At 44.3% G+C, this 25,822-nt stretch overlaps 2 protein-coding genes across 3 annotated transcripts; both read right to left on the minus strand.

Annotated features, from left to right (window-relative positions):
• Window positions 1–302: 302 nt before the first annotated feature.
• LOC127349035 (dynamin-related protein 4C) lies at window positions 303–2,507 on the minus strand. The gene is made up of 2 exons (XM_051374850.2): window positions 1,060–2,507; window positions 303–976 (listed from the first exon to the last, which is right to left on the minus strand). Exons 1-2 carry the CDS (start codon window positions 2,425–2,427, stop codon window positions 314–316), a joined length of 2,031 nt encoding a protein of 676 aa, XP_051230810.1. The 5' UTR covers window positions 2,428–2,507; the 3' UTR covers window positions 303–313.
• Window positions 2,508–19,635: 17,128 nt separating this feature from the next.
• Window positions 19,636–24,844, minus strand: LOC127296162 (uncharacterized). Of its 2 annotated transcripts, none has more exons than XM_051326188.1 (4): window positions 24,436–24,844; window positions 22,083–22,500; window positions 21,900–21,992; window positions 19,636–21,103 (listed from the first exon to the last, which is right to left on the minus strand). In XM_051326188.1, the coding sequence occupies exons 2-4, from the start codon at window positions 22,467–22,469 to the stop codon at window positions 19,817–19,819; spliced, it is 1,767 nt and encodes a 588-aa protein (XP_051182148.1). In that variant the 5' UTR covers window positions 22,470–22,500; window positions 24,436–24,844; the 3' UTR covers window positions 19,636–19,816. The 2 variants fall into 2 exon arrangements, with proteins under 2 accessions (XP_051182148.1, XP_051182147.1); XM_051326187.2 differs by lacking the exon at window positions 24,436–24,844 and adding an exon at window positions 23,300–24,033.
• Window positions 24,845–25,822: the final 978 nt, after the last annotated feature.

Here is a 25,822-nt window from a genome sequence, read left to right on the forward strand (position 1 = left end):
AGGAGAGTTAAAAGTGAGCATACCTATTTGTCACAAAACTGGAGATGACCGATGATTATTGAGTTAACCAGATACAAGATATAGAGATAAACAGCAGCACAGCGTATTATGTCCAAGATAATCATGGACATAGAATAATCTTAGATAAGATCACTGCACATAATCATTAGAAAACACAAGCAGATGACAGTAATTTCCATATCAGAACATCACAAGTTTTTGAGGAATTGAAGCACATAACATAAGAAAACATCGCAGGATAATATAGAAGCACAGAAAAGTTCCGCTGACAAAACATCACAGACCCAGCTGCCTAGACTTCACCTGACGCGCTGATACGGTCCATGATGTTCGCCACAACATCCTTGGATTGGCGAAGCAGCATAATGCTCTTCTTCAGGCGCTCACGCTTGGTGCCAGTGCTCGGCGACGGCGTGAGCATCCGCTCCATCCCAGCCATCTTGTTCCCCAGGAGCTCGTCAGCGAGCTCTGTCTCTAAGTCGGATTCTACAAGCCTCTTGACACCAAGAAGGACGTGCAGAGCCAAGCTGTCGATGAGCCGGAGCACAATGCTCTTCCAGTAGGCGGTCAGGCGCGCCCTCAGGTCGAACGCCTGCCTTGCCAAGTCAACATTCGACCTCATATGGGACACGTCCACTTCTCCAAAAACATCCAGGGTGATCTTGGTAGGCTTGGACTTATCCTCGACAGCTTTCATGAACCTGTCATGGCCATGCATGATCTCCGCCCATGTCTTCATATAGTCTGGATTGGCCGTGTAGTCAGAGACCAGCTCCATTTCGATCAGCTCCTTGACGTGGTGGGCGGATCGCGCCCGTGCCTTGTCCATCAGGCTTTGAACTGAACGGCGACAGGCTGACTGCACCTGGGGAAAGTTCTCTGAATGCTGCAGCAGTACCTTCACCACGATATCCTCAACGTAGTTCCAGACCTCGTTGACAAGGTCGTGCGGCTCCTGAAATTGGTTAATCACGTTTCAGAGTTGACTTCTATTGACCTAAAAGTAAAATAGAAACAACAGTTTAGTAAACTACGTACCTGCATGATGGTTTCCACATTTTTTTTGAGCAAGACGAGGAATGCCGATCTTGGCAAGAAGTTGGGAAGATTTATGCCCTTTGTCTCCTCCAGTACACGCATCTCCTCCATCAGAAACAGCTCGCCGCCGACCCTTGGGATTTGAGCTGGCAGCTTCTTGGCATAGCCGTTGAGCATCTCAGAAATACGGGCCGTGCCATGGAAATGGCTGTCGTCGTGGTACTCGTCAAACTCACTCCTCACAAGAATCTTCTCGAGTGAAGCGCACACCCTCTTGACGATGTGGAAAAACGCTCTCACAGCGTCGGCGACGTTATTCAGATCCGGCGGCATCTGGTCAAGCTCAGTGCTGCTACGACTAAGGCGGTCGTTTATCTGCCTGACGATGTCCGGCAGACACTTGGCGATGATGGTCGCCTGAATCTGCACGAGCCTTTGCGCGAGCACCGGAATGCCCACCATGTCCTTGTCGATCTTGGACAGGAGCGGGTGGTACTTAAAGAGCCTCTCCTCCTCCGCGCGCGCCTGGTCGTAAGTCTCCTCACCGATGCGGTTGCGGACACAGACGTACCCGAGGCCAATGTTCACGTCGTCCATGGTGACCTTCTCGAGCAGGCCCTCGGAGCCCTTGTCGACCTTGGTGACCACGGCCAGCGTGCGCTCGCCGGTGCGGTCCACCTGCTGCGACATGCGGATGGACTCGCACGTCGGGAAGTCGACCGTGGCGGAGAGCACGTTCAGGATGATGCTCTCCTTGGGCGCGATGTACTCGCGGATGATCCTTGCGATCTGGTCGTAGATGTCGTCGGGCTGGCCCTGGACCGGCACACGGGTGATGCCGGGGAGGTCGACGAGGGTGAGGTCCGGCACACCCCGCTTGCGGACGACGAGAGTGATGGGCGCGTCGGAGATGCCCTTGCCTGACCCAGCTATCTCCGCGGTGGCAGCGTTGATGGCGTCGGCCACCTTCTCCTCCGTAGTGGGCACCACGCGGCCGTTACTGTACTCCAGCTGTAGCACCGGCGCGTCTGCGGAGGGGTCGTCCTGGAGGCGCATGATGAGCGGCACGCGAGTGCAGATGCCCTGGCCGCGCGGAAGGCTAATGCCCGCCAGCGACTCCAGGACGCTCGACTTGCCGCTGGACTGGTCGCCGACGACGACGATGGTGGGCAGCTGGATGCCCTCCTGGGTGACCTTGAGGTGGCGCAGGCGGTCCACGGCATCGAGGAGCGGGCGAATCTGGTCATTGTAGGATGCGGCGATGGCGCTCCCGGCGACGGTGCCGGCTGCGGAGTCGCCTTTACCGCTGCTGAGCACCATCTGGAGATCGGACCCGTCAGAAGCTTTGGCCATGATGGAACTGAACATGTTTGGAGCTAGTGCTTGTGGCTGGCTAGGAACTGGACTGGAGGAGCGTGCTGGAACCAGCGGCCAGACGAGCCCTTTTATGATGCACGAAGGTTTGTGCGGGAAACGAAGCGCCAGGGACTCCCACCCAACCTTGCTCCCACCTCGGAAGACGAGAGGTTCAGTGCGCGCGGGAAATCGTACCGGCGGGGAGCTTTGGGAGCATTGACACCACGACCGTTTGGGCTGCAAAGGTCACTACGGATGCCGTAGACGATGTTGGGATTCGCCCACGGATTAATCACATCAAACTAGACGAACACACGTAGAGACAAAAATTATCGCCAAGGGTGCGTGTCACACCCTCTAAATTTTCCTCTCTTTATTGCTTTTCTGTTTTCTCGGTACAAAACTCACGATTACAACTTCAACGCTGGACCTGTATCTAAAGGTATAAACGATGCCCCCCATAGGGGGCTTCACAGCGATCCTCGCACGTGAGCCGTTCGATCTTCCTTGCAACGAATCTCAGCCGTTGATTCCTGGCTCAGAACCCGCAGGGGTATTTTCGGTATTTCACCGCGGCCTCGTATAAAAGCGACGAGACAAAACTGAGCGCCCAGCCAAACCCTATCTCAATCCTCCGGTCCTCCCCCAATCCCGCATCCGCCTCCTCCTCAGAGACCCACTCTCCCTCCCAAACCCTACCTTTGGCGGCAGCTCCCCACGCCCTCCTCTCCCTCGAGACACAGCTGGAGGTGCTGCTGCCCGGGAAGACGCCTGCGGGCGCCGGCAGCGCGAGGTCGCTGAAGAGCGCAGGCTGCAGCGACGCTCCGCCTCGCCATCCTCCCGGCCAAGGTCGCCCTCAACACGGCTGGAGGTGGTGCGCCCCGGGAAGACGCGTCCGGGCGCTGGGAAGTTGCGTCCGGGCGCCGCCAGCGCGAGGACGCCGAGGAGCTCGGGCTGCAGCAGCACTCCGCCTCGCCATCCTCCCGGCCAAGGTCGCGCGGCCTGACGAGAAGGATGCTGTGGCGCCGCAGCAGAGAGGAGCTCGAGCCGCCACCAAGCTGCACTAGAGGGGAGATGCCTAGCCACGGCCAAGCTGGGTCGCGGCTGATTTGGCCAAGGTCGCCCTCAACACGACATGGCGCCGCCGCCGTTCTCGGCTCAATAATACGTCTACAGGTCTGGAGCACACCCCTCTTTCCCTCTCCCTCTCAAATCCCCACAGATTCTCATCTTGCTTTGTGCAGTAATTTTTGTTTTGTTTATGCCTTTAAGGTGTTTGACAAAAATTCGAAATCTTGGTTTATGCAGTACTTCGGCTTAATTGATGCCGTTGCTGGATGTGCATCTTTGGAAGGAGCTTACTTGATGCGTTGCTAGATAGCTGAGATGGTTGTACTTCAAGTGATCTTAAACAAAAGTGTAGAAATCTTTGATTTTTGAATTGTGAGGTTATGGTTCAGCCGTTCAGGCAAACCACTGTGTGCAACAAACTGCTATACATTTTAGTTTTGGATTTCATTATTTGTGCTTCTTCCGCTTCTAATAAAAACGAGCACATATTCATCTTGCTATATTCACATGATGATTTATTTATTTGTAGGAATCTGTTTTCCCATGTTCCATACTGACTGAATCATGTGAACATCAAATATAGTTGCATTTTCTTGATGTCAGTTATGACTACCGGGTCCCATACTGAGCATGAGTTGATGATATAAAAGCAAAGGTATCAGTTGCCGCAGCGGACTTCGCATCTCGGGTCCTTGCAAGAGTTGTTCCTCTCACAGGTGCCTAGACTCCCTTCTTTATCTCTTGCTTTCAACCCTCTATTCTATTTCTTAATCCCTAACAAATGGGTCAATTTTATGGCTCAGTAGCAAGATTTCTCAAGGCTCCTATACTGCACATTTTAATTTTGCATCTGATTTCACTTTTTGTAGTACGTACTTTTCTCACATAGCCTCTGTTGTTCAAATCTGAAATCTCCATATCTCTTTTTCAGTGCACCCGGTCCTGCCATGTTTCACTTTTGAGAGTAGTGAACTATGATATCCTATTTTCACGTTAAGAATAGCTTTTGAGCATCATGTACCAGAAAAGTATGCTCCCAGGTTAATGTATTCTTCTACTTTGTGTAAGCACTTTGATATGAGGGAATAAAGTACTGTCTATTTCCTCATTGGGTCTAGGTTTTCATAGTACATGATTACCATGCACCATAACGTTACTTGACATTGTAATTTCTATGTGCAAAAAGTACTTATATCTTTCTGGGTGTTACATCCCAAATCTTAGATTGATTTCATGTGTTGGGATATAACTATATAAGGAAATAGCTTTCTGCGTAGGGGAAATGCACTTTGGCTCATAGGAGCATATGCTCCCATTATGTGAATCCATATTTCAAAGTGTCAAAAAATTCTAAACTAAATTTTTACATGTACATCTAGACATTTTATGTTGGTACACAAGTTTTCAAAGAAAACTAAAAACAATTGTGGCTCCTGTAAAAAAGACAAGTTTTGATGCTATAACACGACTACGTACAGGATATTTTTTTGTCTTTTTTGTACACGCCATATAAAATGTTGTTTCTCCACGAAAATTTGTGCACTAACATAGAATGTCAAGATGTACACCAACAAATTTATATCAGAATTTTTTAACATTTTTAAAATTATTTTTTAATTATTTTATATAATGAGAGCATTTGCTCCTATGAGCCAAATTGCCACCTCCTCTGCGTAGATACATCGTAATTCTGCTCTTTTTCATAACATAATAATTCATCATATATAGCGAAGATACTACCTCCGCTCCACAAAAAATAAGCCTTAAAAAAAAAGCAAAACTAGCTTTCTAAAAAGCTTTATATTTCAGAAAGGAGTAATACTAATTAATCATATTATAGTAAGTAATGTATGTTTGATCACTTCGGGTGCAATTATTTTGATTCTCCATTCCTTTTCCCCTTATTTTGTTTTTGATTTTCCTGCCATTGTCTTCTCTGGTGCTATACGAAGTTTTACTATGTTCCTAGGCATACCCGTCCAGTACCCTCGTTTAATCTATGCTATTATTTAAACTTCTAGCACTTTATCATGACTTATTGCATATTTTGTTATTTTGAGTTAGACTACTATTGCACCTCTTATTTAAATGTCCTGAGCCACTATAGATTGATTTTTGTAGTGTGGCTGCCCAACGTAGAATAATCATGTCAGTCTGTTGCAAAAAATAGATATGATCATTATTTATCTTTTCTTATTTCTAGAATTAGTTTACGAAGATTGATTCTATCTAATATTGATAATGATGATATGCAATACAGAATCAGAATCGCTACTCTAGGCCATAACAGTTTTAAACTTTGTCGCATTTGCATATGTCTTCTTTTTAAGTCATTAGTAACTCCTCTGTTTTAAAATATATTATTGGAAGCTTAGCGTGTAATATATTATTAGCATGGTAAATGGTTGATTATTGGTCTCACCCTAGCTGAAACTTCATGACAGTTTAGCAGCCCTGAGAGAGCAACTGCAAGACGAAGGAAAGGCTAGGCCAGTAGTTAGTTTACAAGAATCAATTTTGCGACTTTCAGAACTGAACGAAGTTGTAGTTTGCTAGCTCCCTCTCTGCCTGAAACTAATACAATCCTATCTTGTGCTGTTCTCAACCTGGTCAGTGGGTTGAGCTAGAGGAAGTACTCTAGCTGATGCCTTAACACACTAATCTTTGATTCAAATCCTAGGTTACTTTGTCCACATTTTCAAATTGTTCTCTACATATAAGTTGTAAAATATGTTCCAGCCATTCCATAGAGTATCTAATTGTGAGATTTGGTTGGACGGTTTGCTTGCAACTGTCAGTTTAGTGTAATGTCCAGAACGGATTTTTTGCTGCATGTAGTGAGCTTTTGTGCAACTTTAGGCCGTTTTGAACATTCGAATTAAATTATGTGATAACCATGAAAAGTGTAGATGATATTTTTCTAATATTATAACTTATATTTGCAAGATTTCATGTAGAATAGTGGTTCTCATGAAAATTTAAGTGATGTGTCCTGTGTTGGGACAAAATTGAAGAAGTTATTGTCCAGATTTTGTCCATGTTGGATGAGAAATAGTTGTTTCAGTGTAAATTATCTCTATGCATGAGCTTTGAATAATTCGTGACGGCTCACTCACAATAGTTGATTGCCATACCGTAGGTATGCTATGAATTTTCTTCATTTTCCTATTTTTAAAAAAGAATCATGGCAGATTGGTCTGGAAATTGTAAGGCCATTATCCTTGTAGTAGTCAACTGTACTGTTCAGAAATTGTACGTGTTGATGGCATCCTTTTGGTAGTAAATTAAAATTTCTCCTTTAGGTTATTTCCTCAAATGAAAACTGCAATACTCTAACAAACTATAAAAGAAAATAGGATTACATCACAATGCCGCAAGTCAAGTGGTTTCTTATTGCTTCAAATTTGGAAGTACGAATTCCCTGCTAATTCTGTCTTACTGGAATTGACCTAGAAAATAAAGATTGGATTTATATTGAGAAGCTAATATTCAGGTGAATCCTAATACTTTCTATTGCTTATTTACCTCGATAAGAATCTGCTTAGTTGTTCCTATTTAATTGTAGAGATTTTGATATTTTGTTTTGTTTGTACTGATGGAAGAACTCTGATTTCTGTAGGTCAAAGCACAGGTGGATGGATGTCTCCCCGGAGTTCTCTTTGTTGCTGTTCCACACAGGCCATCTGGTTTTTGTTAGGTTCAGTTGCATTAATTCCGGAGTGGAATCCTGATGTGTGTGTGCAAGTTTGTGCTTTGCCGCAGCTCTTCTTGTTCCATCAAGATACTGGACCTGGTAAGAGGCAGTTCGACCAATGCAGCTCTACGTAAGAAATGAGTAGGAATATTCATGTAGAATTGAGCATTTCAATGTCATGTATTATTCTGAAAATGTTGACACTAGAATTCTTTGAACTAGATAGCTAATCCCCTCATGTTCGTCTTTGGAGACGTTGCTGTTTTGGTGGATATTTATCATGCTATTTCTTTTATTCCTTCTTAAAATATATTGTGTTTCCATTTGCCTCTCTTTCGGATCTCTTCTTCTGTCTTACTGTATATGTGCTTATTTTCTTCTCATGTCTCTTTTTTGCAGGTCATCATCGCGCTGGCGACTGCAGCCTTGGGTGGCAGCTACTGGGATCCAACTATTTTAGTGGTAGGTCAACCCTTGTCCATTTCTCGATGTTAAATTCTGTATTATGTTTAGTATCGAGGTAATTAGGTACATGCATTTACTTAGAAATCGATTAGTAATAATTCAAGATAATTGGGTGCATGTACTTGCCTACAAATCGATTAGTTAGTCTCCAAGAAGATTTCTTTTTATGAATCTTGTGCTATGCATATGTTGCCCTTTGTATTGAAGTTTATAAATGTTTTCCGTTGTTTAAGTGAGTCACCCATTGACTATTGGGTTTCTGCATTAGCCATGAAAGTTAGCTTGATATATTAAGCATGTGAGGTGTCGGTATTACTTATTTACATATAAATAGAGCATTTCTTATTTGATACCGTGAGGTGTATTTACCTGGTTCATATAATTATTTACAGTATTTGATTAGGAAATGATAGTAATTAATATAAAGCTACCGTACAAGTTTAGCCTTGGTTCTATTCCTTTTTTAGGTTCTGTCTCGGCTTACCGCTTACATGGTTGCTTTGTTCTTCCATTTTTTGGCAGGTGTTCTTCTTGCTGGAGTTTTTATCCACGGCGGGAAAAACATTTTGCACCATCCAGAGATATGATGCTACAAAAGGACTCAGTAATTTGTGTGGTGTTTTGCAACTTTGAAGTTTCATTTCTAGCATGAATGTGTTAATACGAAAAGTGTGACTTGAGTACCAAAAAATGCATTCTTCAGAGAACAGCTGGTGCATATCTATTTTATGGTTTATTTACATCAAAACCCATGATAATCAAGCCACATGGCTCCATGTTTAGGTTTTGACATGTTATATTTAAGGATGTAGATAGTGCATAAACTAGCTGCAATAAATAATTGCTTAAAATTCCAGTGTCGATGTAAAACCTACTAATTTTCTTATGATATCTATTATGCAGGTCGCTTAGTACTATTTTCAATTTTCTACTAATTTTCTTCATCCTCATGGAGAACGCTGGCCAGCAGCGCAACAACCTCTGCCACGCCGATGAACCACATACTAGGGTGCAGCTGGGGCCTTTCCTCTTACTCCCAGGATGCACGGCACACGGTGCAACAGTGCTTGCCGTTACCTATTATGCGATATGCCCATCCCCAGTTCGTGAGGGAGGGCAAGTGGAGAGGACGCATACCAACAGTATAGTTGCCTGCTCTCCTTGGTCTCTCCGTTGAGGTCCTGAAGGTTCCTCCCTCTCTCATTTTGTCTCTTATAAGTACATCCACATTATTTTAGGTCCCATGTGCTTTTGATACTTTTTTGGGACAAAAAGAGCCTCATAGTATGGAGGTAACACCCGAGGAAAGACTTTTGTTACAAGGTCTTCTATTACATCAGGCAGGAGATTTAACCAGCCAGCTAATTTAGCAAGGCAATATGCTACCCTGTTGCTCTCTCTTAGCATACACAATCTGGAAATCAGTAAACGACTTCAGCAAGGATTTGGCCTCTTCATACCTAGCCCACTGAACCAATCTGTCCAACAACCGTGATCGCAGTGCCGCCGCAACCTAGGCGCAGTCTAGCTCAACGATGTGCTTCTGATACTTGGTTTCTATAATATATGTTCGATTTTCATGCCATTTTTCAAAACCCATGGTTAACATAGACATCAGAAAGCAAACATATCAATCACATTTTAGCGCCCTTATGAACAAGACCATCACACTTGGTTAATGCTTATTAGTGTCAGTCATGCTCTAAAGCGATCAATATGTTACGTTTTAAAAATATTGGGAACAATACTGATAAAAATATTGTGGGGTTTTAGCTTCTTTTTGTATATAAATGGTTCCTGGGGTATTTCTTGGTTTTGAGTTTGTTAGCATGCTTACACTTCAATTTTAGATTTGGAGCTTTTCCCAGATGCACACAAATATAGTCTATGAAGCTTGAAAAGAGGTCATCTTTTAGGATGCTGCAGAGAGTTAATGCTTTGATTCTGGATTTTCTCAAATATATACGTGGTGTGACTGTGCATGTAGATTAATTAAATACTTTCAAATGGAGTATTGGAGATGAAATATAACATGGGGTGTATTTTTTTTTTGGATACCATTGGAGAATATCTTACCATATTTTTGTTGCTCTGTTTTAGTGGGAAGGAGCATGCATTTATCTCTTTTTTACTTGAAAGGAGTGTGCATTTCTCTCCGTTTTACTGGTAAGGTGCATCCTCCAGGTTTGGCATAGTAGTTCAGTTTTTACATTTGTGCCTGCAAAATATATAGTGTAAATCACTATAAGCTTCTCCCGTTGTTTTACATATAACACTCAGAAATTGTGCCACATGAACTGTAAAAAATTCAGAATATAAATTTATATATTGTATTTCTGTCTACCTCTGCTGCAGACATTTATGGTTTGGGTTGCACTTCCTGATGCTTTTCATTATTTTGCATACAAATAAGGATTGTTATTACCTACTGTTTGTATGGCACCTCAAATCGTCTGATCTGCCTTGGTCATATGGCACCTCAAAATGACGAGTACATTCTATCCATCATATACATCATTCTGTTGGAGAGAAGCCCCAGACCAGGTCCTAAGAGCAAGCAGTTAGCAGTGTATAGGTTGTTGACTATACAGTTAGTTTGTTGTAAGACATGTTGTATTAAATGAAGATTTACACAGTGTTTCACTTATCAGATAATTTTTCATTTGATTTATACCGATGATGTAGTGTTTTACAAACTGTTTAAGGTGGTCGGAGTCAAGTTAAGCCACAAAATATTCCTCTATTTTCATGAATGTATATAAGTGTGTGCTACTTCGTTTGAGATTTTGTTTGTTTTATCCTAATTTTATTCTATTCACTTCACTTTGTAAAACCTAAAAGAACGTATTAATATTTTCTCACTTAATTTTCATCTTTGTAATACAAACTTTAAACTGATACGAATTCCACGGGATCGTGCGCCAAGGCGCACATCAAAATCTAGTATAAAGAACCAAGGTCTAGCTAGAACCTGCCGACCCAAACTTGGACACGCCTATTCCTAACCGAGCTAGACTCTGAACCGGACTAGTCCTAACACGACACGGACAGACTCAGATCCTACGTATAGTACCAGCTTAGGAAACTACCTAGGAATCCTTGCCTTAAACTACCAAGTTGTGAAACACACACAACTAGCTAGCTATGACCAACACTAGAACTTACACGTGGTAACTAAACAAACTTTGATCAAGATTAAACTAACAATCTCTCCCTAATCTTGATCGACGACTCTTTGTCTTCGGTGCTTTCTCTGATCTTGACTCCTCGCACATCTGCGTCTTGTCTAGGTCTCGCTCCACGAGAAGTTTAATTGGCTCTCCCCAATTTTGACTTGGCGAATTTACGGAACAATTCAAACATGATCCGGACTACCCAGCCACGCTAGCAACCGTGGAACACACCGTCCACCCTAGCGCAATACATGCCGACTACCTCGTGGACTACACCATCCACTCCAGCCTCATGTAGAGACAGGTCCTCATTAAAGAGACTCCCCGGTACCACACCTCGGCGCCACCTCTCCCATCAACAATCATCCACCACCTCGCCTCACCAACGACAACACCCTATCGTCACCTCCTTGTCGCTCAACCAAGCGACGATCGCCCGCTGCCTTGCTGACGACAGCTTGCTCGCCGTCTCCACCCGGCCGCTCCGCCGAGCAACGGTCGCCCGCCCCGAGGCGCTAGTAGGGTCGCCTCCCCGGGGCAAGCGTAGCTTCAAATCTTCGACCTCGCTCTGATACCAATTGTTGGGATTCGCCCACGGATTAATCACATCAAACTAGACGAACACACGTAGAGACAAAAATTATCGCCAAGGGTGCGTGTCACACCCTCTAAATTTTCCTCTCTTTATTGCTTTTCTGTTTTCTCGGTACAAAACTCACGATTACAACTTCAACGCTGGACCTGTATATAAAGAACCAAGGCCTAGCTAGAACCTGCCGACCCAAACTTGGACACGCCTATTCCTAACCGAGCTAGACTCTGAACCGGACTAGTCCTAACACGACACGGACAGACTCAGATCCTACGTATAGTACCAGCTTAGGAAACTACCTAGGAATCCTTGCCTTAAACTACCAAGTTGTGAAACACACACAACTAGCTAGCTATGACCAACACTAGAACTTACACGTGGTAACTAAACAAACTTTGATCAAGATTAAACTAACAGACGATCATGTGCGGCGTAGAGTAATAATGAGATGACGCCCGACTTCTCAGTTCTCGTTTTTTTTTTCTTTTTGGAAAATTTGCTAAGAGTACACATTTTTCTGCGTTATCATCCGATTTTGTCAGGTGCTTTAGAAAGAGTTGTGTGAACATCTCGGCCACAAAGTTAACAAAAAAATAGGTGAAAGCCGGTCCACTTGGTGTTTAGTAGATTTTCGTGGACGTGTATGGGGCAGCCCAAGAAGCACTCAAATCTGATTTTCTTGCTAAGTTAGTGCGGATTTTTTATGCTGAAACTCTTCCTATGTTCGTAGGAAGGGATTTGAACATCATAAGACGTCAAGAAGAGAAGAGCAATGATAATTTCAATGCTCACCGGCCTTTTATATTCAATGTTATCATTGAGAATCTTGATCTAAGGGAGGTCGCTCTTTTCGATAGTCAATTTACATGGGCTAGTAGAAGGGATAGTCCAAATTATGAAAAGTTGGATTGTGTTCTAGCTAGTGTTGAGTTGGTACAAAATTTTCATTTAGTGTGGTGAGTGCTTTGACATGTACAGGTTCGGATCATACACAACTGCTTATTGACTCAAGGGACTCGGCTCACTTGGGTAATAAAAATCATTTCTCTTTCGAATTATCTTGGATGCGCCGGGATGGTTTTTATGAGATGGCCAAGGATGAATGGAATGTTGTCGCTCTGGTAACTCTCCTATTCAAACTTGGCAAAATAAAATCAGACATCTTAGACAATTCTTGAGGAGTTGGCGGGCTAAGAATTTGAGTGGCGCCTATAAGAAGGAAAAAAGATAGGCTTACCCTTATTATAGATGAACTTGACCTGAAAGCTGAGTCATCTCCTCTTAGTGTAGTCGAGTGGGATGCAAAAAAAGAGGCCCATGTTAGTCTTGCTAAACTTCGGCGGGATGAAGAGACCATGTGGGCTCAGCGCGTGAAAGTTAGGAATGGGAAATAACACTAAGTATTTTCATCTAGTTGCAAATGGAAAACATCGGAATAAAAGAATATTTTAGCTTGAACAAAATGAGGGAACTATGGTGGGTCCAGAAAATTTAAAAGTCTTTATAACTTAGTAGTATAAGAAGTTTATTTGGTGCCCCGGCACCAAATTTCTTTACTATGAGAGAAGAAGTCTCTCATGATATTGCGCAGTTAGCTCAGGAGGAGAGCCATATTCTCGCTTTGCCGTTTACAGAGGAGGAGGTATGTGAAGCCATCTCTTAAATGGAGCATAATAAAACCCCAAAACCATATGGGTTTCCTACGGAGTTTTAGCAAAAAAATTGGTTGTCATTAAATCCAACTTGATGGCGCTCTTCTCTTAGTTGTAGAATGTGGAGTTACCATTGTTTAAGATTAATATTGGAGTCATCACGCTCTTTCCTAAGAAGGAAGATGCAAGCAGAATTGAGTAGTATAGACCCATATGTCTACTTAATGCTAGTTTTGAAGTTTTTTAAAAAGTTTGAACTAATTGTGCAAGGGTTATTGCGCACAAAGTAGTGAGGCCTACTCGATCGGCTTTTATTCATGGGAGAAACATCCTACAATGGGTTGTGATTCTCCATGAGACCATTCATGAAATACATAGGAAGAAATTGGAGGTTAAATGATCATTCCTTCAACATGCTCTGCGCATGAAGGTTTCCCACTGCAGTGGTGTGAGTGGGTGGCGTGATTTTTGCAGGGCGGGACCGTAGGTATAAAAGTTAATGATGACATTGGTCATCATTTAAAAACGTTAAATGGTCTTAGACATGGTGATCCGTTATCCCCTATTTGGTCGACATTCTTGCCATTCTCATTGCACAAGCAAAGGAGGATGGAGAGATTGGTGGTTTAGTACCCTACTTGGTTGATGGTGGTATTTGAATTTTGCAATATGCGGACGATGCAATTCTGTATGGAGCATGATTTGTCAAAAGCCATACACATGAAGTTGATCTTGTGTTTTTTAACAACTATCTAGATTTAAAATAAACTTTCATCAGAGCGAGGTCTTCTGTTTTCATAAGGCTAAGGAAGTGCAAAGTGACTACATAACCATTTATGGATGTGATGCAGGAGCTTTACCTTTCAAGTACTTGGGCATTCCTATTCATTATAGGAAATTTCTCAGTAAGGAATGGAATCCAGTGGAAGACCATTTTGAGCATAAGCTTGCATCTCGGCTAGGCAAAATGATCTTATATGGAGATCGTCTTGTCTTAATTAATTCCGTTCTAACAAGCCTGCCAATGTTCGGACTTTCTTTCTTTGAAGTACCTATAGGGGTACGCAAAAGACTAGAAGTTCATAGGTCACGTTTTTTCTGGCAGGGTGATGACCAAAAAAAGAAGTACAAACTCACGAAGGGGGACATTATTTGTCATCCTAAGGATCAAGGGGTCTACGAGTCGAGATATTGGAGTAAAAAATAGGTCTCTTCTTTGCAAATGGATCTTTGAGATCCTCTCTAGGAAGGAGGTTGGCAAGAGTTGTTGCATAACAAATACATTCCAGGTAAAAACCTCTCGTAAATGGAAGCCAAACCCACTAACTCTCCTATTTGGAAGGAGATAATGGGTGTTAAGGATGGCTTCTTCACATTCAAGGTAATTTTTCTGTAGGGGATAGCACGACTACACTTTTTTGGGAGGATTCTTGGCTCGGGGATTCTCCTCTAGCTTCTCAATACCCGTCCTTATTTAATATTGTTACGCACTATAATGTTATGGTTACTGATGATTTACATCATAGACCGCTGAATATAAGGGTTCACTCATTCCTTGTCTAATGGTAATTGGTATATTTTGATTAAGTTAGTCAGGAGGCTTATGGGAGTTCACCTTTCGGATTAGCCTGATAAGTTTAGATGGAGTTAAGTTATGATGGTGTTTTTTTTAGTTAAATATATGTATGGTCACTATATGAATGGGTATACAGTTTTCCTGAAAAAATACTTGTGGAAACTCAAGGTTTCAGTTAAACTAAAGATCTTTATGTGGTTACTTTACAAGAAGGTTTTATTGACTAAGGATAATCTTGCTAAGAGAAGATGGAGTGGGTGTACGAAATGTGTGTTTTGTGACTCTCATGAGACAATAAACCACTTGTTTGTTTGATAGATCATTTTCGGGACGGAGGGGGTAATTTTTCTAGAACCATTTTATAGCTTTAAACTTGTATTGTTACTCTCTATGGGCCAGGAAATGGGTTTTATACTCTAATTAAACTTGAACACATGCATATAATATATTTGTCCATGAGTTGTTGAATTAATTTGGTTTCCTTGCTTTGCATGTATCACGGGAGGGAATACTACTCTAATGACACCGTGGAGAACGATTATGAGTATGACCATTACGAGAAAATGTTGAAGCTGCTGGAGAATGGAACCTACAAGGTGTATCAGTGTAGGGGGCTGTCGATGTCCTTTTGATGTTAAGGTGTTGGACACATCCTACAAAAGTATTTTCAGCATGCTGATGGTAGATACCATTACAACACACATAAACCTCGTGATAGGGCACAACACAAATCTCCCGCAGAGTACCTCAGGAACCTTCCATGTGTACCAAAGGAGGTGATGAAGGCTGACATGGCTAGCCCATAAAAAATAAGTACATGAAGGCCAAACACATCATATTAGTTTGGTAATATTTGTTGGCCCATCCAAGAAGTACATTGAAGGTCAAATGCATGCATTAGTTTGCTGATGGTATGATGTTGTGTTTTGCTGGTCAAACCTTATGTTATGATATTATTGTGTGTTAGTGTGAGACATAAGTAAACTATATGTTCACGTTTAAGTAGTAGTAGTGATCTATGTTATTGTTATGGGTTATATAACCTTTCTTGTTTTTGTTTGGTAGATCTAGTGCATGATATGATTAGAAAAACTTTTCCTATTAATGTTGTAGGCGATCACATGTTAAGTAGTACTCCCTCCATTTCATGGAAGATGATTCAGTGTCTATATACTTCCAATTTTAGACAATAGCATGCATCTTTCATGGGATGGAGGAAGTAATTAAGTTAATATAAGTGAGTAGAAAATATTCAAGATCATCTACAATAGACATCCTAATTAATGTGGATTCCTGAAATTAGTTGTCCAACTCTCCTCTTCACAACGGATAATTTGGGGCTGCTCACTATAATCATTGATTCTTGTTTGGAGAAGAATAACTAGGGCAAGGCGGCCATGGAGGAGAGTGAGGAAGATCAAGGCGAGGACTCCAGCTACACCGACGAGAGATCTCCATGGGACATATAGTATGCTCTTCTCCTTTTTTGGTGTGTCGATTCCAAAGGGCGGGGAGTTGTTCTATTAGATTATCCGTGGAATTTGCATGGGTTGGGCATCATGTGCTTGCATTTTCCTTTTTTTTCTTATCTTTGCAATGATGCCCCGGTTATCTTAAAGTTGAACTCAATTATTTTTGTGAAATTTGGCTTGTACCTTAAGTAGGTGGTGACGGTGAACTTTGGACAACGTTGTCACAATCACATTCTACGATATACCTTTCTTGGTTTGTGAATATGAGGCGGAGCTTCTATAAAATTCACTATTAGGAAAACCCTTATTGCCGGCGCACCAAAAAGGCTACTGCCGACACACTAGAGTCTGCCGGTGGTAACACAAGTTATCCCCGGTGCACTAGGTCTGGAGCACCGGCGGTATGTTTTTTCAAAATTCAAAAAAGGCCGATCTAGATCTAGATATAGCTTGGGTTCATCTAGCTCCGGTTCATCCTCGAAAACGGTGGTCGTGGGCCGGCTTGTTGTCGTTGTCGTGTTGTTTTAGAAGTCCGGAGGAGGAGGCCAGAGGTGGAGGAGGAGGAGGAGGAGGAGGAGGAGAAGGAGAAGGCCGGAGGTGGAGGTGGGGAGGAGGAGGAACGATTTGGACGAGGTCACCGGAGGAGGAGGAGAAGGAGGAGGAGGAGGAGGAAAGAGGAGAAGGGGAGAAGTGAGGAAGGAGAAGAGGCAGATGGTCGTTTTTTGCATATATATAGCCTAGGATATCGCCGACGCACCTAATACGATGGTGCGCCGGAGGTAATTTTTTTTTCAAAATCTAAAAGATGAAAAAAGTCTTGTTTATGTTTTGATTTGACAAATCCTTTTTTTGTTCAAACAACCGTAGGTGGTTGAATTTGGATAGGAAATTTTGGGTAGATACATTTTGATATAAAAAAGTTTTTCATCGGAGGTTGTATGACATGACGCCATTTTGCATAATATATCGAAATTCATGTTTTCAATTTTTCTTAAAACTAGATGACAAAACATATGGGCATCTAGAAGGTGGTAAATATTTCCCACTAGCGCACCACCATAGAGGTGCGCCGGCGGTAAGGGGAGCATATATTTTTCGTCTCGCCATGACCTGTTCGAACCTTATCCCGGCGCGCTAAATTTTTTCTGCGCCGGCGGTATTTTGGAATCACCGGCACGACCGAAACATGGTGCGCCGATAGTATTTAGCACCAGCGGTCACCTTTTTTGGTGCGCTGTCAATAGTTCATGCATCTATAGGCCTTTTCCTAGTAGTGATTGATGTGTACTTGTATTCAAATGAAGTGTTAAATGTGCACACTTTGAGGGGGAGCTTTCTTTTGTTTTTTCAAACTTGTGCTTGTATCATAATATCTATTGTGCTTTGCAAATTTAAGTGTTGTCATCAAACACCAAAAAGGGGGAGTTTGAAAGAGCATACTCTATCTCTACAGTTTTGTGTGTTTGATAACAACACTAGAATAGAATTTTAGCTTATGTGCTGGAGAGTGTAGGAATCAATTTTAGCACTACAGATGATGACCCACCTTTGCTATGGTCCAGTGTTTGGTTTCTTTAATTGGATATTTGATCTTTGGTAATTGGGGGAAGAAGACTTGTTGAGGAGAAGTGTATAAGAGAAGAGAATTGAAGATGAAGCCTAGAAGTTTCAGCAGGCCAAATCATCCGACCCCTCTCTCCAAAAAACCACGGGTTGTTGCGAGAGATGGGGGCCGAAGTATTTTCCATCTGCCCTCCCCCCCCCCCCCCCAATAGAATTTACGTCCGGCTAGAAAACTTGCAGCAGTGGGGTGGAAGTATTTTTCATACGGCCCCCTGATGTAAAATACTTCCAGTCGGACGTCCACGATGGCAAATTCGCAGAAATCAGGGCGGATGGTATTTCCATCCACCCCCCCCCCCCCCCCGAAATTCCCCAATATCCGGGGGTGGCCGAATCATCCGCCCCACCCTACTTCATCGCCAAGACAAGTGGGCCCTTCTTCCTCCTCACATTAGATCTGCCAAGACAAAGAACACACTCTCTCCTCCATAGTTCTTGAGCTTCAATCATGTGGATCTCCCTCCCTAGCAAACCAAATCCCCCAAACTTTAGGAATCGAAGGAGGAGGGCTAGATCGACCTATCTACACAAGAAATTTTGTGATCCCCATAATTTTTCATTTTGGAGTTGGAAACCCTAGATCTCATTTGTGGGGGTCCTTGTTGTTGAGAGCATCTCGAAGTTAGATGTTGTTGTGACTAGTTCATGATGTTGTTGGGAACCTCCATCCTTTGTGGAGTGTACCCTACCTTGTGTGAAGGTTAGCCACCTTGACCGGCCTTGCTCAGTGGAGAAGGTGAGTACGCCTTTGTGGTGTGCTCATGAGGAACAAGGTAACGCTTTTGTGGCTGTTGGCACCTTTGTGCTGCCACACCTCCTCAAAGTAGACAAACCTCCTTTTGTGGAAGGAACTACGGAAACATATCGTGCCTCGTCTCCGCTCGTTACCCCGATCGTACCGCTTCCCTTTACCCTTGCTTTGTTTCTTGTGTTTCCATTTCTCTTGTTTGCATTGCATATAGGATCACCCCTTTCACAAGCTTCACCTTTAAGTTTCCGCAACCATCATAAAAGTTGAAAAGCTAAAAATTCTACTTCACCCCTTTCAACGTCACAATAGGACCTCCTAAAGGGTCGAGTCGTCTCTCCTCGACAAGAACTGCAATCTTAACCTCCATCACTCGCTGGAGGAAACATCATCCTATAACGCTTACATGATGGCGAAAAAGCTTCTAGATGGAGAAAACTAAGGGGACATGGTTATGGCGGATTCTGGCCCCGCGTAGGTCTGGTTGGGGCTGCTGGATACCACCGCCAAAGGGATTTGGGGTGGGGGTGGGTGTGGAATTATCTTATGCATATGCTTGTGATGGTCTCATTACTACTTTTTTTGAGTAATATAAAGGTTCACATCTCTATTAAAGGATCCAAATAATAAAAGGACTATGGTATAGTGGGCAAGTTCGATTTATTTTACCATGGTGCAACGTGACCGCGAGCCGTCGTTTTGGTCTAGACGTCCAGGCTTTTTTGGAAAAGAAACAAAAAAGTGATTTGCGAGCCCCACGGGAAATTAACACTGGCAACTTACTTGTGGGTACGCGTCTATATGGGCACGTCAAGATCTTAGATGACTTGATCTCAAAAAAAGATCTTAGATAACTTAGACTTAACTAAATCTCATTCACATGACGACATGATGTCATCCAAGTCTCTGCCACAAACCTTGTTGCAACTCATGTACAACTCATAGGCTAGCATGAATCTTGGAGTAAATCTAATAGTGCGGATTTTTTTTTCTCAGTTACAACCTACGTGTAACTCGAAAGTTGCAGTTCATTTGCACCTACGAAAATCTCAGTTGCAATTAGAAAAATGTCAGGTGCAACCCACCTATAACTACAGGAATCTTGGTTCGCACTCGCAACTATCATATTACCATGGATCACCAGACAAATTCAATGGGTAACGAGTAGACTGAATAAAGGTAATGAAAATTATAATTTCTGTCAAATCCGTTTTTATATGTACACAATTCTAGGGGAGAACATAACGTGTAGAGTTTAACACCGGCCAATCGATCCAACTCATTGCTCCATGCCGAATTGCCAATGTCATCATCGTTCCCCCCTTGCTCATTTTGTCATATCACAGTACTGTAGCGTTGTTGTTCTGTGTCGGCATGTCCTTCGTCTGCTGGCGACATGAACATGAACCCATGGCCGGCCAGCATCTGCTCCCTGAGGTTCTTGATGGCCAGGTACCTTTCCGACTCCTCGTCGATGTCCCTGGTAGTATCGCTGCACCCTTCGTCGTCGACGTCCCACTGCTGGCCTCGTTCCGACTCCTGAAGCGATCCCCGGTCGAAGGAGGCGCCGGCCCACGGATCGACGGCGCACTGCGTTCCCGTGCTGCTCGCAGACGCTGCCAACTTGCACGTCGACATGTCCTTGGAATTGGCTGCAGTGCTGTAGCTCCAGCCGCAGTCCTTGATGTTGCCATCCATGTTAAGCTCGATGGAGTGCATGTCGCTGCCTCCTGAATCATCTTCTTCACGGTCGTCGTCGTCTTCGCCATCCGTCCTCTTAGTGACAGCAACGTGAGCAATGCCGTTGGCACCATCAACTTCAGATGCATGGTGATTGTGACCGGCATCCGCGGCAGATGATTCCTGATGATCCTGCTTCTTGGTCTCCAGGAAGGCCTCGAGCTCGCCACGCAGCAGCTCTACGACGGCGTTCTTCTCCTCGAACTGGAGCCTCGCCTCATGCAGCTTCATCTGGACCCTCTCCTCGCGGAGCTCATCGGCGAGCCGGAGCATCTCCCGCTCCTTGTGCAGCTCCGCCTGTGCCCTTTCAGAGTCCCGCCACATCTCCTCCACGTCGCCACCCCTGTCCGCGGTCGATGACGACGATGCAGCGCCCCTCACGAGCTCGTCGCACACCTTCTCCAGGCGCTCCCTCGACCTCCTCTCCCTCTGAAGCTCCCTCTCCGCCTCCTCCAAAGAGCTCTCCGTTTCGGCCAGCGCCTTCCCGAGCTTGGCGTTCACCCTCTCCGCTCTCCGCCTGGACCTCTTCTCGCCGTCGAGCTGGTCGGCCACGACACGCACGGTGGCAGCTACCTTCTCCCTCTGCTTGTTCTTCCATGCGTGCACCTCCGCCGCGAGCCGCTTCTTCAGGTGCTCGACCTCGTCAACACGGCGGCTCTGCTCTTTCGCGAGCTGCCGCGCGTGGGCGCGCGCGAGGTCAAGCTCGGAGCGCAGCGCGGAGAGGATCGACGCCGTGGACGGGTTCAGGACACCGGGCCCCCAGATGTTGCCGAGAACTCTGACGAGCTCCTTGGACGCCGTCAGACTGTGGTACATGTCCTGCAGGTGTGCCATTCTGTCCACTGAACATGTGGAACTCGAGTCTGCAGCGCATGCGTGCACCTGAAGAACAAAAAGAAGGTTCAGAACTTCTGCTAGAACTTGGTAAACATGTTTAAGACTTTACTCGATTATTGTTACTACTTCTGCTACGTGCGATTAGGTGCAGAAGGAATGATTAACTAGAGAAAGGACATGGGATGATGAGGAGCTCTTGTCTTGACAGACACACAGTCGCAGCTGAGGCTGTCATGGCCCTCGTCTACAACTGCTGCAAACCAATTGAAAAACATGTCTCAACTACTAACTTGAACAACCGCCGATCGAATCTGCAATGCCATTCGAGATGGTTCCAAATCAAAATCGATTAGTTTACGCCGCCGTCGACCGCCGACGCCGCATATAACTACAAGATCACAACTGCTCAATCACCAGCCTAGTGCATTCCCTAATCAACAGCCTAGGCACGACGAGGGGTGGATGAACGGCAATAGTAGGTGGATAAACAAGTCAGGTTTGTACAATGCTGCAAAGCCTAGTTTGTAGTCTATATGGAAACTGGACAAAGGTGTCACAAAGCATCCTTGGAAATGCAAGCCATGTTCAATGTCAGGCTGGAGTATTAATCCGTACAACATATGTGTGAGGTCCGGAGACAACTGACTCCATGGCTCGCATCCAAGATGCAGAGTCAGGGGCAGACTTTCAGTTCTTTGACCTATTAAAGGTAAGATTGTTACTCTAAAAGAGGATTATCCTGTAGATTAAGTCAGATAAGCAGTAGTAATACAGTAGCAAAGATGAGAAGAACACTGTGAAAGTACAGACTTTTTTTTTAGATGAGTACAGATTTAATTACCCCAATCCTGCCGCCATTACTCAGCTTATCTGAAAACCACTCTCCGTGATCAGCATCCAAAACCTTGGTCTTCCTTCTTGACCTCTTCGAGATCTACACAAGAGAAACATCACGATCAAACCGCAGAAACTAAACGGCTATTAATGATAAAGCGCAACGAGGCGATCGGCAGGAGACATCCACCTCCACCGACGACGCGCAGCGCCGGTGCGCCGCCGAGCCCCAGCGCGCAGCTGCGTCCCTCGCGATACCGGCCTCCTCCTCCTCTAGCAAGCCTCCCTCGTTCATCTGCCACAAAGCGCTGACGAGCTTCCGGGCCGACACTGACGAGTGCATCTCGCCAGTCCGCCCGTTCAAGGACGACCCCGACATCCTTCTCCTGCTCCTCAGGCACGGCGACGATCCCCTCCGATGGAGCACCACCACGCCTCGCTTCAGCGTCAGCTTACTCAGAGTGTCCGACGCGCCGGACGACGACGACAGCGCGCACCGCTTGCGAATCTTGGTCGCGCAAGGCCTCGGCGTCACCCCCTCAACAGCAGCAGCAACATCCGCTTCGCGCCTCAGCATTGCAGCCTTGGACTCGGTCCTGCGCTTGCTTCTTCTAGGCAAAACAGTAATGGTGTTAGGCTATATATATCAACAAGCGATCAAGAGGATAGACAGCGATTGATGCAGCTAGCACTAATAATGCTCTTGCATTTGCGTCTGGATTTAGATTTGAATTTGCCTTTTTGCGCGACAACACGGACAGCGAGATCGGTGTGGTCCTTTTATAGAATCAAGAAACAGTAGTTGGATGAACAATGTCACACTCACATCAACTGGTGAAAGGGGAAAAGGAGGATGGGGGCAGCTTTAGTGGAAGGAATAAGAAGCAAGCCAGAGCTAGATGTGACCTTCACACACCTAAAGGGAAAACAACTAGGATCTCTCCTGATCTCCTTTAAGCAGAGGAAGAACCATGGAACGAGGTTCTGCTCGATTGAACCTAGAAAATAAATGTTTCTGCCAATGCAGCCATCAGGATTACCTGATCAGCAGAGTACAAACAATGATCGACTTGGGGAACCAAGAAAATAACTTTGTATCTGCAAAATTGCTTACCGAGTAGTAAGGTGCCAATGCCCATATTACTGTAGAAGGACCACATGTTCAAATGATTTCGAACTGTCTAAATCAATGGCGAAAAAGAGCACAAGGCACTAACAAAAGTAAGAATCTCCATGGAACCTTGAGCCATAGTTGCTAGTTCAAGCACTAATACGGCAAAGAAATAAGATGTCAACATCTGCTGAACAAAGTAATCCCGACCTCAAACAGAACGCAAAGAACCAAAAAAAGAGCTTCGAAGTAATAGGCGCCAAGAATTACTGTAAATAATGAAGTATCTAACGTACCCATCAAAGAGGACGAGAAGTGGCTAGGCGAAGTCCTAGTTAGTTGCGACGCTTAAATCATCTGCTCCATGATGACATGACCGAGGCGGCATTAGCAGCTGTTTGGGCACACGAGTTGGGGGCAAGAGGTGACAGGATGACGGATGCCTATATGGGGTGTGGGGATGTGTTTATGTGTGTCCTTTGCAGCAGATTGAGAGCAGCATGAGCTGTATCTGTATCTCTATGTCTGATACATATGATTGGAGACTGATGATTTGTGTTTCTGATTGATTCGTTTGTTCAAGTGGGCAAAGACGTTTACACGAAGCATAGAAAACTGAAATGGCTTAATCTGGGAGATTAGTTAGTCAGACAATCTTAATGCTGCATTTTGGCATCCTGGTCCGCTTTAAGTAAGGATGGGAAGTAGCTCATTCAACTTGAAGCAACAAATGAATCTGGACAGAACTTAATTATGTACTACTGTATAAGCTAGGTAGGGGCAATTTTGTAAGTGAATAGCAAGGTCATTAGCACAAACTTTACACTTAGCTTAGCATGTGACACCCAACGTGCTCCGTTTTCTTGTTCTGGCATGATTTTTATTCTGCTTTGTAAGAGTGTTCTCCTCAACACTATGTATCGTTCAACTGTGCTAGTTTTAATGATTTAAAGTCGGGCTTTATAGTCTTTTATCTAACGAAACTATTTAAATATACCCTCCGCCGGGTTTATTAGTCTTGTGTGTATTAATAGAGCGTCGATTTGTCAAAATTAATATAATATATTATTATAGAAAAGTATTATTACAAACTTGAGATGTATAAATGTAATGGTATAATTCTTGGAGTATAATTTATATTTTATAGGTCAAATAGACGACCTAATGATACGTGTGACTAATACTCCATCCCTTCACAATTAGTTTGCGTTCTGGGTTAAGTCGAAGTCAAACATTGTAAAATTTTATCAAATATTTGAAACATAATATCAACACAATCTATAATATTGGAGTCGTCATGAATTATATTTTCATATCATATGCATTTGGTATTACAGATGTTGATAATTTTTTCTATATTACTAATCAAACTTGACAAAATTTGACTTTAACTAAACTCGGAACTTAATTAACTAAAAACTGAGGGACTAACCTGCCCTGAGGAAGTAAAGGAGATGAATTGAATTCATGGCGCACATGGGGAAGAGATCAAAAGAAGCTTTTTTGTTCACCCACAGGGTGGCACGGATGGAAGGCCAAGGAGAATCAGGGGCGAAGCGAGCATGTGCTCTCAGATCTCGAGAAGCAAAGCAGACATCCATCGCGCACTGGTCCTGCTCGTGTCGTGCTGATCACACGCACGCAGGCACCCGCCGGATCGATGCCGGATTTGGCCGTGGCCGGCACGGCGATACGCGAGGTGGTGCTCAGGCATCGGTGTGCACGTCGTCGGCGACGGCTGCTGGCCGGGACTGGCTGGCCTGCAGATCTGCATGCGCGGACGGTGATTGAGCTCGTGATGGCGGAGCTATGATTTTAGCAATTTGTTTTTTCGATAAAAAGAATATTTTAGTATCATGAAGATACCAATAAACTAGTCTTGTAACAACGCAGTCATAAATTGTAGGGATTTCTATTTTCCTGCCTCTGGCTTCTTAGTTGTGCTCAGTTTTCTCCAGCTTTTTAGTTTTTCTCAGTTTTCCCCAAGATTTTGTCTGAAACCCGCAAAAGGAGCTCGAACGGAGGATTCCCGTTTAGTTGACGTTGGTTGGTGCTGGCAAGTGGGGCCGCTGTTGTTGCCCCGCAGTGGACACATCTTCACTTATCCAGATCATCATGGAACCCACAACCTGTCCTCGTTAGTGCGCCGGACCCACAGCTTACCCAGATGACCGTTGCAAAATGGGAGCCCGAGCCAGCCCCACGCCTGTGCCCGTGCTTCCCCTTTCTTTCCCCGCGCCCCATTGTTCTTCTTCTCCGCCAGCGGCAGCCCTTCTTCGGCAGGTGGGTGATGTCTAGTTTCTCTTCGACCTACCGTTCTTCATGGCCGCAGTATGGACCCGTGTCTTTGATAAGATGCCCTGACTGCCTACGCCAGGAACCTCTGAAGCGGTCGATCTGTAAGACGGACGAGAACGGCAACTGTGGACGTGAGTTCCTTGCATGCGAGAGCTTGCCATATATGGAGGGGGATAAGGTTAGATCTCGCTCCAATTTCTCTGTTTTCTCTCATTTTTCTTGTTATTCCCTCGAATTTGGGATTTAGGGTTCATGTTGTTGTTTTCAGATCCTGAAGAAATGCAGGCATTTCGAGTGGATCGATGTGTACGTTCAGAGGCTTCAATTGCAGGAATCAATTGGCGCTATTGGGGTGCGCAATTTGGGAGGGGGGCTTGCTGTAGAGAATGCGGCGGAGAGAGGAGTCGTTCCGATTATGCCTAATGCTCCCAATGCAGGACTAGTGGAAGTGAAGGGAGAACTGAAGAAAATGAACAAGCAGTTAAGGCAGCTGATCGAGTTGAAGAAGCAAGCTAATCTGA

This window comes from Lolium perenne, chromosome 4 (genome assembly GCF_019359855.2).
Source record: "Lolium perenne isolate Kyuss_39 chromosome 4, Kyuss_2.0, whole genome shotgun sequence".
Lineage (NCBI taxonomy): Eukaryota > Viridiplantae > Streptophyta > Magnoliopsida > Poales > Poaceae > Lolium > Lolium perenne.

Bases quoted from the DNA above. Each gene is read 5' to 3' on its own strand.
- LOC127349035 (XM_051374850.2), bottom strand. From the start codon at position 2,427: ATGTTCAGTTCCATCATGGCCAAAGCTTCTGACGGGTCCGATCTCCAG. The intron at 977-1,059 runs GTACGTAGTTTA...AACCAATTTCAG, and splicing joins ATGTGGAAACCATCATGCAG to GAGCCGCACGACCTTGTCAA.
- LOC127296162 (XM_051326188.1), bottom strand. From the start codon at position 22,469: ATGCTGAGGCGCGAAGCGGATGTTGCTGCTGCTGTTGAGGGGGTGACG. The intron at 21,993-22,082 runs GTGGATGTCTCC...TCTCTTGTGTAG, and splicing joins GCTGCGCGTCGTCGGTGGAG to ATCTCGAAGAGGTCAAGAAG. The intron at 21,104-21,899 runs GTAATTAAATCT...TTTGTTCTTCAG, and splicing joins GTAATGGCGGCAGGATTGGG to GTGCACGCATGCGCTGCAGA.